We start from the raw sequence: 15,067 nt of genomic DNA, 5'->3' as shown, positions 1-15,067 counted from the left end.
GTTACAACTATAGACATATGGCGCCCCAAGTGGGGTAACTCAAGGTCTTGCTCTTGAAAGAAACAAACCACTGTACAACTCTTCTAAGCAGAAAGATAATTATGATGCTGAGGCATTATTAGTGAGCAATGGTAGATTCTTAGTAATCCTAGCCTTCCCAATCATTGTAGTCCCTCTATCCTTTGACATAGTTTCTTTGCCACAACATTCTTAATTGTTTACTCTTTTGTTTTGCAGAATTTATACATAATCATTCTTTCAATTGCCACTGCATTCTTATTATTGGTTTGTCATACTATTAATCACATTTTAATATAATAACTTGACCAGTTTACACCTATCCGATCCCTGTGGAGACGATCTTACTCATCACTTTATTACTTGATTCGACATGTATACTAGCACAATTTGCATATCATATTCATATGCAAAAATTTTTTAGTGCCGTTGTCGGGGATTGACAATTGGTGAAATTTGGTTTTGTTATTTTCTTTTGTTTCATTGGTTTTATCTAAGTTAGTTGTACTTAGTTTTACATGTTTGCTATAAGTGCGCGAGTGGAGGCATTCCTGCCACCGAAGAGTATCCTTTTGACCCAGAGATTGAGAGGACTTTATGAAAAAGGAGAAGAGAATTACGTAATATGCCTAGTGAAGAGAATGATCCTGGTCTGAAAGATCTATTAAATTCAAATGGTCGAGATATTAATCTTCCTATTCATCGTGTGATAGATGACAGAGACTAGCCAATTCGAGATCATGTAGTTTCAATTTTGGATAACCTGAATCCAAGGATAGTCAGACCACACATACAAGCTCAGCATTTTGAATGGAAATCGGCAATGTTTCAAATTTAGCGAATAGTTGTATAGTTCAGGGGTTGCCCACTGCAGATCCAAGGCTACATTTAAGACTTTTTCTAGAAGTCTATGATTCGTTTTGGCAACAGGGTGTTCCTGAAGACTCCTTGCGGCTTAAATTGTTCCCATACTCCTTGAGAGATTGTGCAAGAGTGTGGCTTAATGCTTTACCATCGGGAATAATGGCATCATGGAATGACCTCTGCCAGAGGTTTTTACTATGGTATAATTCACAAAATTTGAATGCCAACCTTAGAAATGACATCATATCTTTTCAGAAATCAAAGGATGAAACATTTTACAAAGCCTGGGAAATATTTAAGGAATTACTTAAAAAAATGTCCTATGCATGGTTTACAACACTGGAGTCAGATGGAGATGTTTTATAATGGTTTGAATGCTCATACAAGAATGGTAGTCGATGATTCCGCCAATGGTACTTTGTTGAATAAATCCTATAATGAAGCACATGAGATTTTGAAACGGATTGCCAACAATGATTATCAATATCTTACCACACGAGTTGGGACTGGCAGAAAAGCCGTTGGCACCATTGAGCTTGATGCAATCACTTCATTGACAACCCAGGTATCATCTGTAGTTAATATGATAAAGACAATAAAAATGCCAACTGCAATCCAAGAGATGAAATCAGCTGAGCTATCTTGTGTTTATTATGGTAAAGACTATGTGTTTGATGAATGCCCATCAAACCTAGCATCTTTGTACTACATGGGTACTTTCAACCGGAATAACAATCCTTACTCTAACACCTAAAATCCAGGATGGAAGTAACATCCAAACTTTTGTTGGAATAATCAAGGTACGGGGAATTTAAACAATGTTGTTAGCCAGAATACTGATAAGGAATTGCCTAGTTATAATCAACCCATGCCGTGGCAAAATGTCGAACAAGGTCAAGCATCAACTTTATCATCATCATCTATTGAATCTTTGCTGAAAGAATATATGGCCAAGAATGATGCCGTGATTTAGATTCAAGTTGCATACCTACGAGCTCTTGAGAATCAAGTTGGGAAAATAGAAAATGCTTTAAATTTGAGACCAAAAGGAGCTCTGTCAAGTGATACTGAGAATTCGAGATCACAAGGGAAAGAGCATTTCAAGGCAATCACTCTTAAAAGTGGGACTCAACTGAATGAAATTGTTAAAGATACAACTGCAGAAGAGGACTAATTTGGTGTCAACCATGGAAAGAATGCAAAACAATTTGAACAGCACACTACAAATGAAAAGGCTAAACGGAAGATTATTGCACTAGAATCAGATCATGTTGCCAATAAAAATGCTGTAGTAAAACAATATCAGCAACCTGAAGGATGACCACCTGCACCTTTTCCTCAGTGATTCCACAATTGTAAACAAGATTTCTAGTTCAAAATATTTCTGGATATCCTGAAACAACTCCACATCAACATACATTTGGTAGAAGCTTTGGAGCAAATGCCCAATTATGTGAAATTCATGAAATATATAATGTCAAAGAAACAAAGATTGGGAGAATTTGAAATTGTTGCTTTCACTGATGGGTGCATGGTGATGTTGAAGAATAAATTGTCTCCAAAGTTGAACGACACAGGGCGTTTTACTATCCCATGTTCAATTGGAAATCATTATGTTGGTAAGGCATTATGTGATTTAGGAGCGAGTATCAATTTAATGCTTATGTTTGTATTTAGGAAGTTGGGGATCAGAAAAGAAGAACCTACTACGGTCACGCTGCAGCTAGCTGATCGATCATTCACACATCCAGAAGGTAAAATTGAATGCGTGCCGGACAGAGTAGATCAGTTTATTTTTCCTACCAGTTTTATTATTTTAGAATGTGAAACTAGCAAAAATGTGTTGATCTATTGTTTAACATCACAACAATAATGTGCAAGTGTACACTGTCGATGCAAGTGTAGTAGACAGACATGAGTCTGTTGGATATCGATCCCACGAGGATGGTTGTCTTTTGTCTATCAATGTTAGTGCAATAAATGGATAGAAACAAGGTAAATTGTGAGAGTAGGAATTGAAGCAATAACTTCAAAACAATAAGATAAAATATGATAATGATAAACTGGGATCCCCAACGTGAATATTCAGCAAAAAGCTAAGTGCTCACAAGGTAAAGGTTAGGTGATTGTCGATGCAATAAATTGCAATGAATATCTTACCAAGATTAACTTCTATATTTAATCAAAGACTTAAACATGCACACTAGCCATGCCTTCTAATGATGGCAATGGAACATTATTAAGAACAAGTGGATTAAATTCCTCTAATCCTCAAGCAACTTCTGTTGTCATGCTTGTTAGCTTGAACTGTCAATGCACCTTCCAGTGTTAGTGACTGCAATAACACTTCCATGCTAAAAACATTCAAACCCAAAGTTTAAACAGTAAAAGAAAGATTAAATAAAATAACATTTAACCCATAAATCATGAGTACTTCAATACTAACATGAAATAGAAAGTAATCACCAGTGTTTAGAAAAAAAAAATAAAAGAAACAAGTGGAGAATACTATTCCCAGACAACTCGACTTGAATCTCTCTATTCCCTCTTATGTAGCACTCAGGGCTCCTCGTCAAGAGCTAGCTGCATCCCTTTCACGTTGGTTCACCTTAGGAGACTTAAGCTGCCATAGTCGAAAGCTTCAAAGGATAGGTTGAAGAAGATGATAATCCAAAAGCTCCTTTCAAAAAGCCTTCTTTTTTTCTTTTTATGTGATTTTTTTTTATTTTTTCCCAAATAGCCCAGGTGTCCTTTCATCAGAATCATGCCGCTCCTGTACATACAAGTTAGTTGTACCAGACTAGACAGCTCACACATTTTTGTTCCTCTCTAGACAACTGTCAGGTGCGGCGATAATTCTGGGCGCAATCTGAAAATACTCATGGAGTGACATCAATACCAAAACATGACAAAATTAAGGATAACTAAGCTAAGATCCATTGAATTGTAAAATGTAAATTACTGAACTGAAAATGCTAAAATATGTGCTAAAGATAACTAAATGGGGACAAATTAACCAATAAGTAAGGAGAAAACAAATGTTCTTTCTAGTATTATCATGTGCCGATTATTCTTGGAAGACCTTTTCTTGCTACAGGCAAAACTTTGATTGATGTGCAAAAAGGTGAACTGACCATGATGATGAATGGTCAGCATATCACCTTCAATGTGTTTGATACCCTGAAATGTGCTGATGAGAATGAAGAGTGCCACACCATTTGTTTGATAGAGACAACAGTGAAGGTAGAGTTTGCGAAATTGTTCCATAACAATTCTAATAGTGAGACAGATTCACTTGAGCTAAATGAAATAGACACTTTTGAATTATTCAGTGAACTCATGGAGGCAAAGCATATTGTAGACAAACCAGGAAGAAAGTTTAAGTCCTTGGATTTATCGACTCGCACTTTCACTCCTCTTAAACCATCTATAGAGGAGCCTCCTACACTATAGTTGAAACCTTTGTTGTTGCATTTAAAATATGCTTACTTGGGAGACAACAACACCTTGCCGGTAGTTATTTCTACGGAGCTGACACCCAATCAAGAGGCCAGGTTGTTGGAACTTCTCTAGTGATCTAAGAAGCCATTAGGATGGATAATTATCGACATCAAGGGAATCAACCCTACTCTATGCACGCACAAAATTTTATTGGAGGATTGTCGTAGCAATACTACTGAACAGTAGAGAAAGTTAAATCCCATCATGAAGAAAGTTGTGAAAAAAGAGATTATCAAATGGGCTCAATGTTGGTAGTATCTACCCTATCTCTCATAGTTCTTGGGTGAGTCCTGTAATGTTTGCCCAAGAAAGGAGGTGTCAAAGTGGTCAGCAATGATAACAATGAGCTCATAACAACTCACACTATCACGGGATGAAGAGTGTGCATGGATTATCGCAAGCTCAATAACCCACACAGGAAGGACCACTTTCCTTTACCGTTTATAAATCAAATGTTGGATAGATTAGCTAGGAAGGCATTATACTATTTCTTGGATGGTTATTCATGGCATAATTAAATTTCTATAGCTCCTAGTGACCAAGAGATGACAACTTTCACTTGTCCATATGGTACTTTTGCGCTTAGAGGAATGTCATTTGGGTTATGTAATGCACCGATAACATTTCTGTAACAGCTTATTTTTAGGGTTAATCAGAACAGTGGTTTCGGGGCCACCAAATCCGACGAGTAGGTTTGTAAATATTATATTTAATATTTACGAGTCAATTGTGATTTTAAAAATGTTTTTGATATTGTGATATTTGTTTTATAAGTGATTTATTAAGTTTAAGTGGTATGACCCTAAGGTCAAGTGGGTTTAGGAAATGAGGTACCGGGACCTCATTTATATAAACCGAGTCGTAAATATTTTTATAAATATTTACAGAGTGGCAAAAAGATGGTATTAAAGTTTCGTTGAAAAATTTTATCGTTTCGATAGTTAATTAAGCAAAAAGAACTAAATCGCGTAAAATGAAAAAGTTACATTCTAATTGTTTAAGTGTTTATTTTCCATGATTTACTAAAGTATAAGTCCCTATTTATCAATTAAACCTTACTTTATGATAGTGGAGATTGGTGGTTTGGCATATATGAAATTATGTATTATTATAAAGGACAAAAGGTAAATGGAATATTAAAATGTATTAAATAAAAATAAAACATAAAATGGCCATGCAAATTTTATCTCTTGGCGAATATGGAGGAGAAAAGAAAGCCATTGAAGCTTCCTTAGTTTTGGCATTTGCATGAAGTGATTTAGGTATGTTTTGTGTTCGGTTTTGATAATTTTATGTTTTGAGATCGTTGCTTCAGTATTCTAGCTAGCCCGTATCTCCGATTTCAAAAGCTGTTAAAGTATTTGAATGTTGCCATTGTTGAGTGCATGAGTATTTTGATAGTTGATGATGGAAAATAAATTATTGTTGTTGGATATACATGTTTTGTAAAGTGAATTTTGGTAAAATGTCAATTTTGGATTAAATTGTGAATTCTTGAAATTATGTGGTTGAAAGTGTGAATAAATGAAAATATGGGCTGTTATGAAGTAGTAGTAAATTTGTCTAGGCATGGGTTTGGCCAAAAATTGAATGAATTTAATTTTTCGAGCTTAGGGACTAAATTGTAAAGAAGTTGAAATATCGGGGCAAAATGTAATTTTGCCATAAAATAATTATGGGCTTTTTAATACCATGAATATTCGGTTAAGCTTAATTATGGTTAAAAATAGTTAATTTGCATTTTTTGAGCTCGGTGACTAAATTGAATAAAAGTAAAACTTTAGGGTAAAATAGTAATTTTACCAAAATATGAAATTGAGTTAAAATGAATAGAATATGAATTGTAATAGTTGAATTTGATTGATTAGATCAAGTTAAGCCTCGTCGAGTCTATATCGAGGAAAAACGAAGTATCGATAAATCGATCTAATTTATCGTTATGCGAACGAGGTAAGTTCGTATGCAATAAGCATTGTTAAATTTATGTTTCTAATGCTTTAATATCGTATAAATTGTATATCGTGAATATTTTAACGTCGATGACATATCGACAAAATGTGGCACTTAGTGTGGGGCAATCAAATATGGTACTTAGTGTACGAAATATTGAGAATGGCACTTAGTGTACGAAATATTGAGAATGACACTTAGTGTGCGAGATATTGAGAATGACACTTAGTGTGCAAAATATCGAATGATTCAAAGGAAATTATAAATTGTGATTGAATGATTAAATAGAGCAAAGTGAACAGGTATACATGCTATATTATATAAATTGCTTATGAAACGACTTTATAATGGTGATATTTGGGCTTTGAGCCTAGCAAGCTTTAAGCTGGTGAATAATATTATCGGGTTTAAAACCTAGCAGGCTAAATGCTGGGTGATTTGATAAAAGTCTAAGACTATGAGACCTTGTGTTAAATCGGCAATTGAATTTGTTCAATACATTAAGTTGGCCAGGTATGTGATATATTCTTATGCATGTTAGATCGATTGGAATTGAATCATGAGTGTGAAATGAGAAGCATAGGTGAAAATGCCTATGTCATATATGTGAGTAAGGGCAAAACCATCGTAAATTATCGATAATGGTGGACTATGTGCGGAATCATCTTATAATTGCTAATTTGAACGATTGTGCGATTGTGTGCGAATCATTGAGCATGATGTATTGTATTGAGATTATGCTTGAGTGAAATTATAGATATGTGATGAAATTGATTGGTGATATACATGTTTAAATAATGTGAATGCAAAGAATGTGTGAAAGAGTAAATTTGTAATAAATCTGCTTGGGACAGCAGCAGTAACGTGATTTTGGAAAATCACCATAAATTGTTGGAGTTGAGTTAGAAGCTGAATAAATTATTTAATTAAAGCTTAATGAGTCTAGTTTCTTATAAAAGAAACTGTGTAAGCAAAAGAATTGCTGATAATGAGATATTTGAAGTGGTGTGGGATAGAGTCAAATGACTTCGGGGTCCCCTGTTCTGTTTTTAGAAAATCATTATAATTTTTACAAAAATGGTTATAAGATAAAATTTATATGCTTAGACTCCTTAATGAGTCTAGTTTCAAATGAAATCAAATAGAACATATTTTGAATTCTGTACAATGAGAAATTTGATTCGAAGTGAAGAGTGGTCAGATTAGTCAAACAGTGAAACAGGGGAAACTTTAAGAAAAATCTGGTATTGATTGGCCGAACCTAAAATTCTGAAAATTTTATGGATGGAATATATATGAGTCTATTTTCAGGGAAAATTAACGGAAATTGATTTGGAGTTTTTTAGCTCTAGTTATAAATAATTTAGTGACTATTGCTCAAGAAGACAACTTGTAGTGAATTTGTGATTATGTTGTAAACATTGATAAAACTTGTTAATGAGTTGCTTATTGTTTTCTTATGAACTTACTAAGCGTAAAGCTGACTCCCCTTTTCTTTCCCATATTCCCTAGGGTTGCCAGGTTAGCTCAGGTTGGAGGCCGTCAGAGATATTATCACATTGTCAAGTCTACGCTATCGGCGTAAATAAATCTTAGTGTTTCGAGTCTATGGCATGTATAGGGTTGTAAAGTTGAGTAAGTAAATGATACAAGACTAAGATATTGGTAAATATTTAATAATGCCTCATGAATATTTTGGGCCTTGTAAGCCCGATTAAAGGATAATATACGTGTGTATGAAAAGTTTAAAATTGATCAAAAATTTTTACGGTCTGGTTTTATATAAATGGATGAGTTTAAATCTGGTAGCACCTCGAACCCTGTTCCGACGAGGGATACGGGCGAAGGGTGTTACAATTTCAATGTTGTATGATAGCAATATTCTCTGATATGGTGGAAACTTTTCTTGAAATATTTATGGATGATTTCTATGTTTTTGGGAATAAATTTAAGGGATGTTTGAAAAATCTGGAATTGGTTCTTCACCGTTGTGAAGAAACAAATCTTGTCTTGAATTAGGGAAAATGTCATTTCATGGTCTACGAAGGCATTGTTCTGGGTCATAAAGTATCGCATCAAGGGATTGAAGTTGACAAAGCACAAGTTGAGGTAATAGAAAAATTGTTACCTCCTACTAGTGTCAAGGGTATTCAGAGTTTCTTAGGCCATACAGGTTTTTATAGAAAATTCATTAAAGATTTCTCGAAGATATCAAAACCCTTGTGCGTCTTGTTGGAGAAAAATAGACCTTTCAAATTTGATGAACCTTGTTTGATAGCTTTCATAGAATTGAAGTAAAACTGGTAGCACTACTAATTGTAATAGCTCTGGAGTGGACATTGCCTTCTGAACTAATGTGTTACGCTAGCGATTATGCTGTGGGAGCAGTGTTGGGGAAAAAGAAAGACAAAGTATTTCATGCAATCTATTATGTAAGCAGGACCCTAACGGATATGCAGCTTAACTACACCACCATTAAAAAGGAGTTATTGGTTGTGGTATTCACATTCGATAAATTTTAATCTTATTTAGTTGGTACAAACGTCATAGTCTACACAAACCACTCTGCTATTAAGTATTTGGTGACCAAGAAAGATGCTAAGCCAATATTGATTCATTTGATACTCTTGCTGCAGGAGTTTGATTTAGAAATTTGGGAAAGAAAGGGGACTGAAAATCAAGTGGCTGATGACTTGTCAAGAATAGAAGCTAGAAATAAATATGGCAATGTCAAACTTATTAAAGAAGACTTCCCAGGCGAGCAACTATTAGTTTCCATGGCATTACCTTGGTATGCCGATATAGTGAACTTCTTAGTAAATGGTTTGATACCACTTGATCTCAACAGCCAATGAAGACCAAAATTCCTTCATAATGCTAGACATTATTATTGGGATGAACCCTTCCTATTCAAGCAATGTGCTAGATAATTAGAAAGTGTGTCCCTAATGACGAAATACACAACATCCTACAACATTTTCATTCAACTCCTTACGGAGGACACTTTGGAAGAATAAGAATGGCTCCTAAGGTACTCTAATCTGGTTTCTATTGGCTAAATATGTTCAAGGATGCCCATGAATTTTATAAGTCATGTGGTCATTGTCATAGGGCATGCAATCTATCTAGGAGACACGAAATGCCGCTGCAAAATATCCTAGAGATTAAGTTGTTTGATGTTTAGGGAATAAACTTTATAGGTCCATTTCTACCCTCATTGGGCAACCTATACATAATTGTAGCAGTGGACTATATCTCTAAGTGGGTCGAAGGTGTTGCTCTCCTTACTAATGATGCAAAGTCAGTGATGAAGTTCTTACACAAGAACATCTTCACAAAGTTTGGAAAAACACGAGCCATTACCGGTGATGAAGGATCATATTTTGATTGCATACTAGTGGCTAATGTCTTACATAAGTATAGGGTGAACATAAGATTTCCATGACATATCACCCCCAAATAAATGGACAAGTTGAGATTTCTAACAGAGAAATTAAACAGATTCTGAAAAGAGTGGTGAACCCCACTCAAAAGGATTAGTCTTCTAGACTGGATGAAGCTTTGTGGGCTTATCGTACTGTATTTAAAACATCGTTGAGGATGTCACCTTTTAAGCTTGTCTGTGGAAAACCTTGTCATTTGCCAGTTGAGTTAGAGCATAAGGCATATCGGGCTGTGAAACAATTGAACATGGATTGGAAAGTTGTTGGCAATAGAAGATTACTGGAGTTAAATGAAATGGAAGAATTCAGGGCACAAGCATATGAGAATGCTAAATTATACAGGGAGAAGACCAAACGTTAGCATGATAAGAGGATTATGCCACGACAACTTGAACCAAGACAACAGGTGTTGTTATTCAACTCAAGGTTAAAGTTGTTTCCTGGCAAATTGAAATCCTGATGGTCAAGTCCCTTTGAAGTAACCCAAGTATACCTTCATGGAGCTATTAATGTCAAGGATATGAAGACGAGGGTCACATTTAAAGTTAATGGACAATGCTTGAAGCATTACTGGGGTGCACATGTGAATCAGGACGAAATGTCAATCGACCTTCGTGATGTTTAACCTCAGCATTTTGATAATTTTTTTTCATTTTATTTTTGCTCCTTTTAAGTTTCTCCTAGTTCTTTCATTTAACTTGTTTAATAAATTTTGTTTACTTTGCAGTGCAAGTATTTCTTTTTCCTTGACATCAATTGAGAAGTTGGGCCCCATATGCAACAATTTGGCCCAACGAAATTTTTTCCCAAACCTTTAGCATCAAATTTTCTACTTCCCTCCAATTCTCAATATCCAATTACCTACATCAGGCCATAATTACTGCCTATCCAATCACCTACGTCACACCCCCAATTACCACTTACATTGTTGTCATTACCTCTACCTTTGCACTAATCCCCGCATTTTTTTCCTTACAGTTACCCTAACTCTTTTATCTCTCAAAGCTACTTGTATCTCTTTAGCAATTGAAAATTTTCCCCTTTCTTTTCTAAATCAACATTTTCCCTAAACCTTAACAATGGCTACATGATTTACACCATGAACGTTCCTCAATGCTACGGACAGAAGAGAAGTATAAGAATAATATAACCAAGAGGCCATTTTGCCTGAAAAAGTGTTCTCTTTTCAAAGATGAACCTTTTATGGGGTATGAAGCCTCTATCTCTTCTATGGTAGAAAAACATGGTTGGCAAATATTTTGCTTACATCCTGAAGATGTTTAGACTAAGCTTGTTCGTGAGTTTTACGCTCACATCATTTTGCCCAATAACACTTTCATATATGTTCGAGGAGCGTCAGTGTTACTTGATGAGGAAAACATCAACGCTAAATATGGGCTCTCCGATTTATAGGATAAGCATTCTTAGTTCACTACAACTGTCACCTCTGATGGCTTGAATCAAGTCTTGCAAGACCATTGTGTTGAGGGAACTCAATGGATGGTATCTAGGAATGATTGTTACACAGTTGAAAGTACGTCTGATAAGTCGTAATTTATACATATTTTTTCCCATGCTTAGCACATTTTTGGATGAATTATCATTAGATTTGTGAAATTTGATGCCCCTAATCCTTTAATTTCATGTTTTATACTTAGGTGAGCATAGGAGAGTAAAAAGAGTGAGAAACAGGTCAAAAATAGAGAAAATGGGTCAACGTGGGAAATCAACATGGCCTGGACTTCCTCACACGGGTAGGCCACATGCCCGTGTCTATTTAGTATACTTTAACACGACCTAAGCCACCCTACATGGGCATTGCACACGGCCGTGTCCCTGTCGAGCCCAAGTCTAGTTCTACTCGGAAAAAGACACTTTTGAGGGTTTTAAAGCATTCTAAAACCTATATAAACACCCGAGGGGGCACTTAGAGGCAAACACATGGAGTGGGAGGCAAGGAATTACTCGAAGAAAGCCGATTGATCCATCTTAGAAGCCGGATTCTCCTTCAAGACTGAAGATCTCCTTTCAATTTCCTTCAGGGGTTTTTGGGTTTCTTTATGTTTTGTTATTATTATTCTTCTGAGATGTTTTCTTTTACACATATGAACTAAATTCCCTAAATACCTAAGGGGGATGAAACCTAAGACGGATCTTGTTACTCTTTTCTGAATTATATGATAAATACTTGATTTGTTCTTAATTATGTGTTCTTAATTCTTGCTTTAGTATTTCAGAATATTGATTCAAGTATTGATGTGCTTATTCAGAAGAGCAAAAGTCCCTGTCTAAGAGTAGATCTAGCATAATTAAGCAGAGTTGATTGCACCCCTAGACATAGGGCGACATAAATCTGCCGGATTAGGGTCAAACCTAATAAGGGAATCCATAGATCGAGTTAATGCAACACTAGGGGTTTTAATTAGAAAGAGATTTCAATTAATTAACCTAGGGTTAGACGTTGTTTGTCTCGAGAGAGATAATAATATAAATTAGGGGTTTCTATGGCTCAAGTCAAGTGAATAAATCATCTAGTTCGGAATCAAATAACAAGTGAAGTCTAGGTGGATTCTTCCTTGGGTATTGTCTAAATCAATCAGTTTTCCCAAAAGTATTTCCCTAATTTACTTCTTGTGCATTCTTAGTTTAGTTAATTAGTTTAGATAAAGTAAATCCCCTTATTTTAGGCTAGATAATAAAAAGAAGGTTAATACTAGTACTTTTAGTTCCTGTGGGTTCGACATTCCAGCCTTGCTATAAGCTATACTACTGTTCGATAGGTGCGCTTGCCTTTATCGTGATAATAGTTAGTTTTCAAGTACGATCAATCATAAATATAAAACTTATCACGCACATCAAGGTCCTTAAAACCAATTGTAGAGTTTGGTATCTTTTTTTTAAAGACACGATAAATCCTTTTTATCCAGAACTCTACAATCTCCAAAGAGTGGATGTTACTGCTCCTTTCCATCATGATGGGTAGAAGGATTAATATGGGAAAAATAATCTTCAATGAAGTCCACCACTGTGTACAGAAAAGTGTAGGGAGTCTCAACTTTCCATCCTAATCACTGCACTTTTACAACGTGTTAATGTCCAAGTCTAGCCCAGCAAGGATATAACCCCAAATAAAGGGGCAATCACAAGGGTTATTGTAGCCAAGATATCTAGAGTGGCCTTGCCATAGAACAACCACCTGGCTTAGCTTCGATATCCTCTACACCAGCATTTTCCATAGCAACCACTTTTACATCCTACAATCTATTTGAGTAGCAAGTGCTTAGCTCATTTGAGAGGTTTGCAGAAGCAGCTCAATCTCTTTAAGATTCAGCAAGTTCAAATTGTCGTAGACTTGGGAATGGTGCAAGAACGAATGGCCATTTTCTAGGCCTATATGGAGAAGAGAGATGTTGCCTTGAAGACATCCCTTTAGAAGAACTTCACCAAGCCTATGCCTTCATTCCCTGAATTTCCTAAGAAATTGGAAGCACTCGTCGAAGAAGGGATGGTCAAAGTAGAGCCAGTTGCAGCAGAGCCTGGAACCACCAACCTTGCTGCTGAAGAGAAAGAAACCAAATCACCTGATGAAGATGTAGAAAAGACTAAATCAATCCAAATAGAGACTGATGATGAGGGGACTGAAGAAGAAACCCTTACACCAGCACCATCGGAGGATAGTACTGTAGTTGTCCCACCTACATCTCCAGAAACAATGACTGAACAAGACCATGAAATCAATCGTATCGTTGATGAGATCACCAAGTCTGACAATGAAGAGAAGGACGTGCCACTTCAATCTAAAACAAGGAAAATGTGTTATAAGCATTCGACACGTAAGTCTACCCGTTGAAATTGAACCAACGATAATCAAGCTCCGAGCCAAAGGATTTCTTTTCCTCTTTATTTTTACCATCATAACATCCATATTTTTTCCATGACATTCTAGGTGTAAATATATTCTTGCATTCATGATTCATGTTTGTACATACATTGAGAACAATGCATCCCTTAGGTTTAGGGGTGTGTTGAGCATTTAGGATGCATTAGATATTTAGTTGAGCATGTTCATTTTGCCATGACACATATAATTGTCATGGATTGTTTATCTTATTATAAGTGTAATTTTTGTCTGTGATGTTCGATGAAGAGATTAATTTTTCAATAAATCTAGAAAGATGTGACAATGGATTAGGAGAATTTAGCTTAAGATAGTTTGCCTGAGAATCGACCACTAAAAATGATATATCCTAACTTTAATTACAATTGGTCTATAGTAAGTTCTTTTACTAAACTTAGAAATTTTTGAAGCTAAGCTCAGTAAAATGGCAATATTCAATAATGAATAAAATGGTAAAGCTTAAGAAAAACCAAAGAAATGCCATAAAAACAATCCAATGCTTAAGTTGCTGAATAGGTTAGCAACTCTTAATTTGTTCCATTTTGTTGTTGATTAGAAAAAGCAAGTTTAGGCAATAGTGTGTAATAAAGAAAAAGAAGTTTAGGGGCACTCCACTGTAGTAATAGGCTGAGTAGCTAAGAAGGTAGTTGCTTGCTCCATCCATCATCTAAGTCAAAAGCCTTAGCTTCATGAGTGAATTATATTCCACTTGTCACATGATTGAATACTCGACAATTCAATTTATGCTAGACTATGATTGTCAAGTCAGATAACCATGTGACGAGCTGAATCCTTTAGTATCCTAAAAGAACTATATATAAGGGGTCATGGTAAGTAAATTTGCTGTAACACCCTAAACCCGGCCTAGACGTTATGACTGAATTCGACGTGCCATATCGAAACGTTAAAAACATTTTTCTATTCTTAGTCCAGGAAATCGTACTTGATGTTCAAAGGATTAATTCATTAAGGGTTAAAGTGAATGGAAGCTGTGCACCAGGTAGGAGACCTGAAAAGAGAAGGTGAGTCCATCGGACTGCTTAAGTACCAAGCTCCCTTCGGATCCAATCCTAGACATGCACACCGCTATTGCTACACTCTAACATTGTGTATAATTTTAAGTTACGAATGTAATTATGTTCGTTTTTAGAAAAAAATATTTGATTTTGGAAAACATTATCATAGCGGAAGCCTTGCTTGTAATCGTGTTATTTTGAAATCAATTTATGTTTTGGAAAGCGCGCCCTAGATCTACCCACTATGGTTAGGGATTACCTGCATGGATGAAAATAGGGGATGAGTTTGGGGAAACTCAGTGTGTAAAATTAACCCAACCATAGCCCATATCGACTCAAACCACAAAAATAGAATAAATTGGCCTTAGCCCAGAACA

General features: G+C 35.7%; 1 protein-coding gene and 1 non-coding gene across 2 annotated transcripts; one reads left to right on the top strand and one right to left on the bottom strand.

Moving 5' to 3' along the window:
• Positions 1 to 1,107: 1,107 nt before the first annotated feature.
• LOC128282830 (small nucleolar RNA R71) lies at positions 1,108 to 1,215 on the bottom strand. Its single transcript, XR_008273184.1, has one exon. It is a non-coding gene; the product is annotated as a small nucleolar RNA R71 (small nucleolar RNA).
• Positions 1,216 to 8,367: 7,152 nt separating this feature from the next.
• Positions 8,368 to 9,188, top strand: LOC108455575 (uncharacterized). Its single transcript, XM_017754124.1, has 3 exons — positions 8,368 to 8,506; positions 8,659 to 8,831; positions 8,970 to 9,188. The coding sequence occupies exons 1-3, from the start codon at positions 8,368 to 8,370 to the stop codon at positions 9,186 to 9,188; spliced, it is 531 nt and encodes a 176-aa protein (XP_017609613.1).
• The last annotated feature ends 5,879 nt before the right edge of the window (positions 9,189 to 15,067 follow it).

Source organism: Gossypium arboreum, chromosome 10, assembly GCF_025698485.1.
Source record: "Gossypium arboreum isolate Shixiya-1 chromosome 10, ASM2569848v2, whole genome shotgun sequence".
Classification (NCBI taxonomy): Eukaryota; Viridiplantae; Streptophyta; class Magnoliopsida; order Malvales; family Malvaceae; genus Gossypium; species Gossypium arboreum.
The sequence above is the reverse complement of the archived record's forward strand: the minus strand, read 5'-3'. Positions and strand labels throughout refer to the sequence as shown.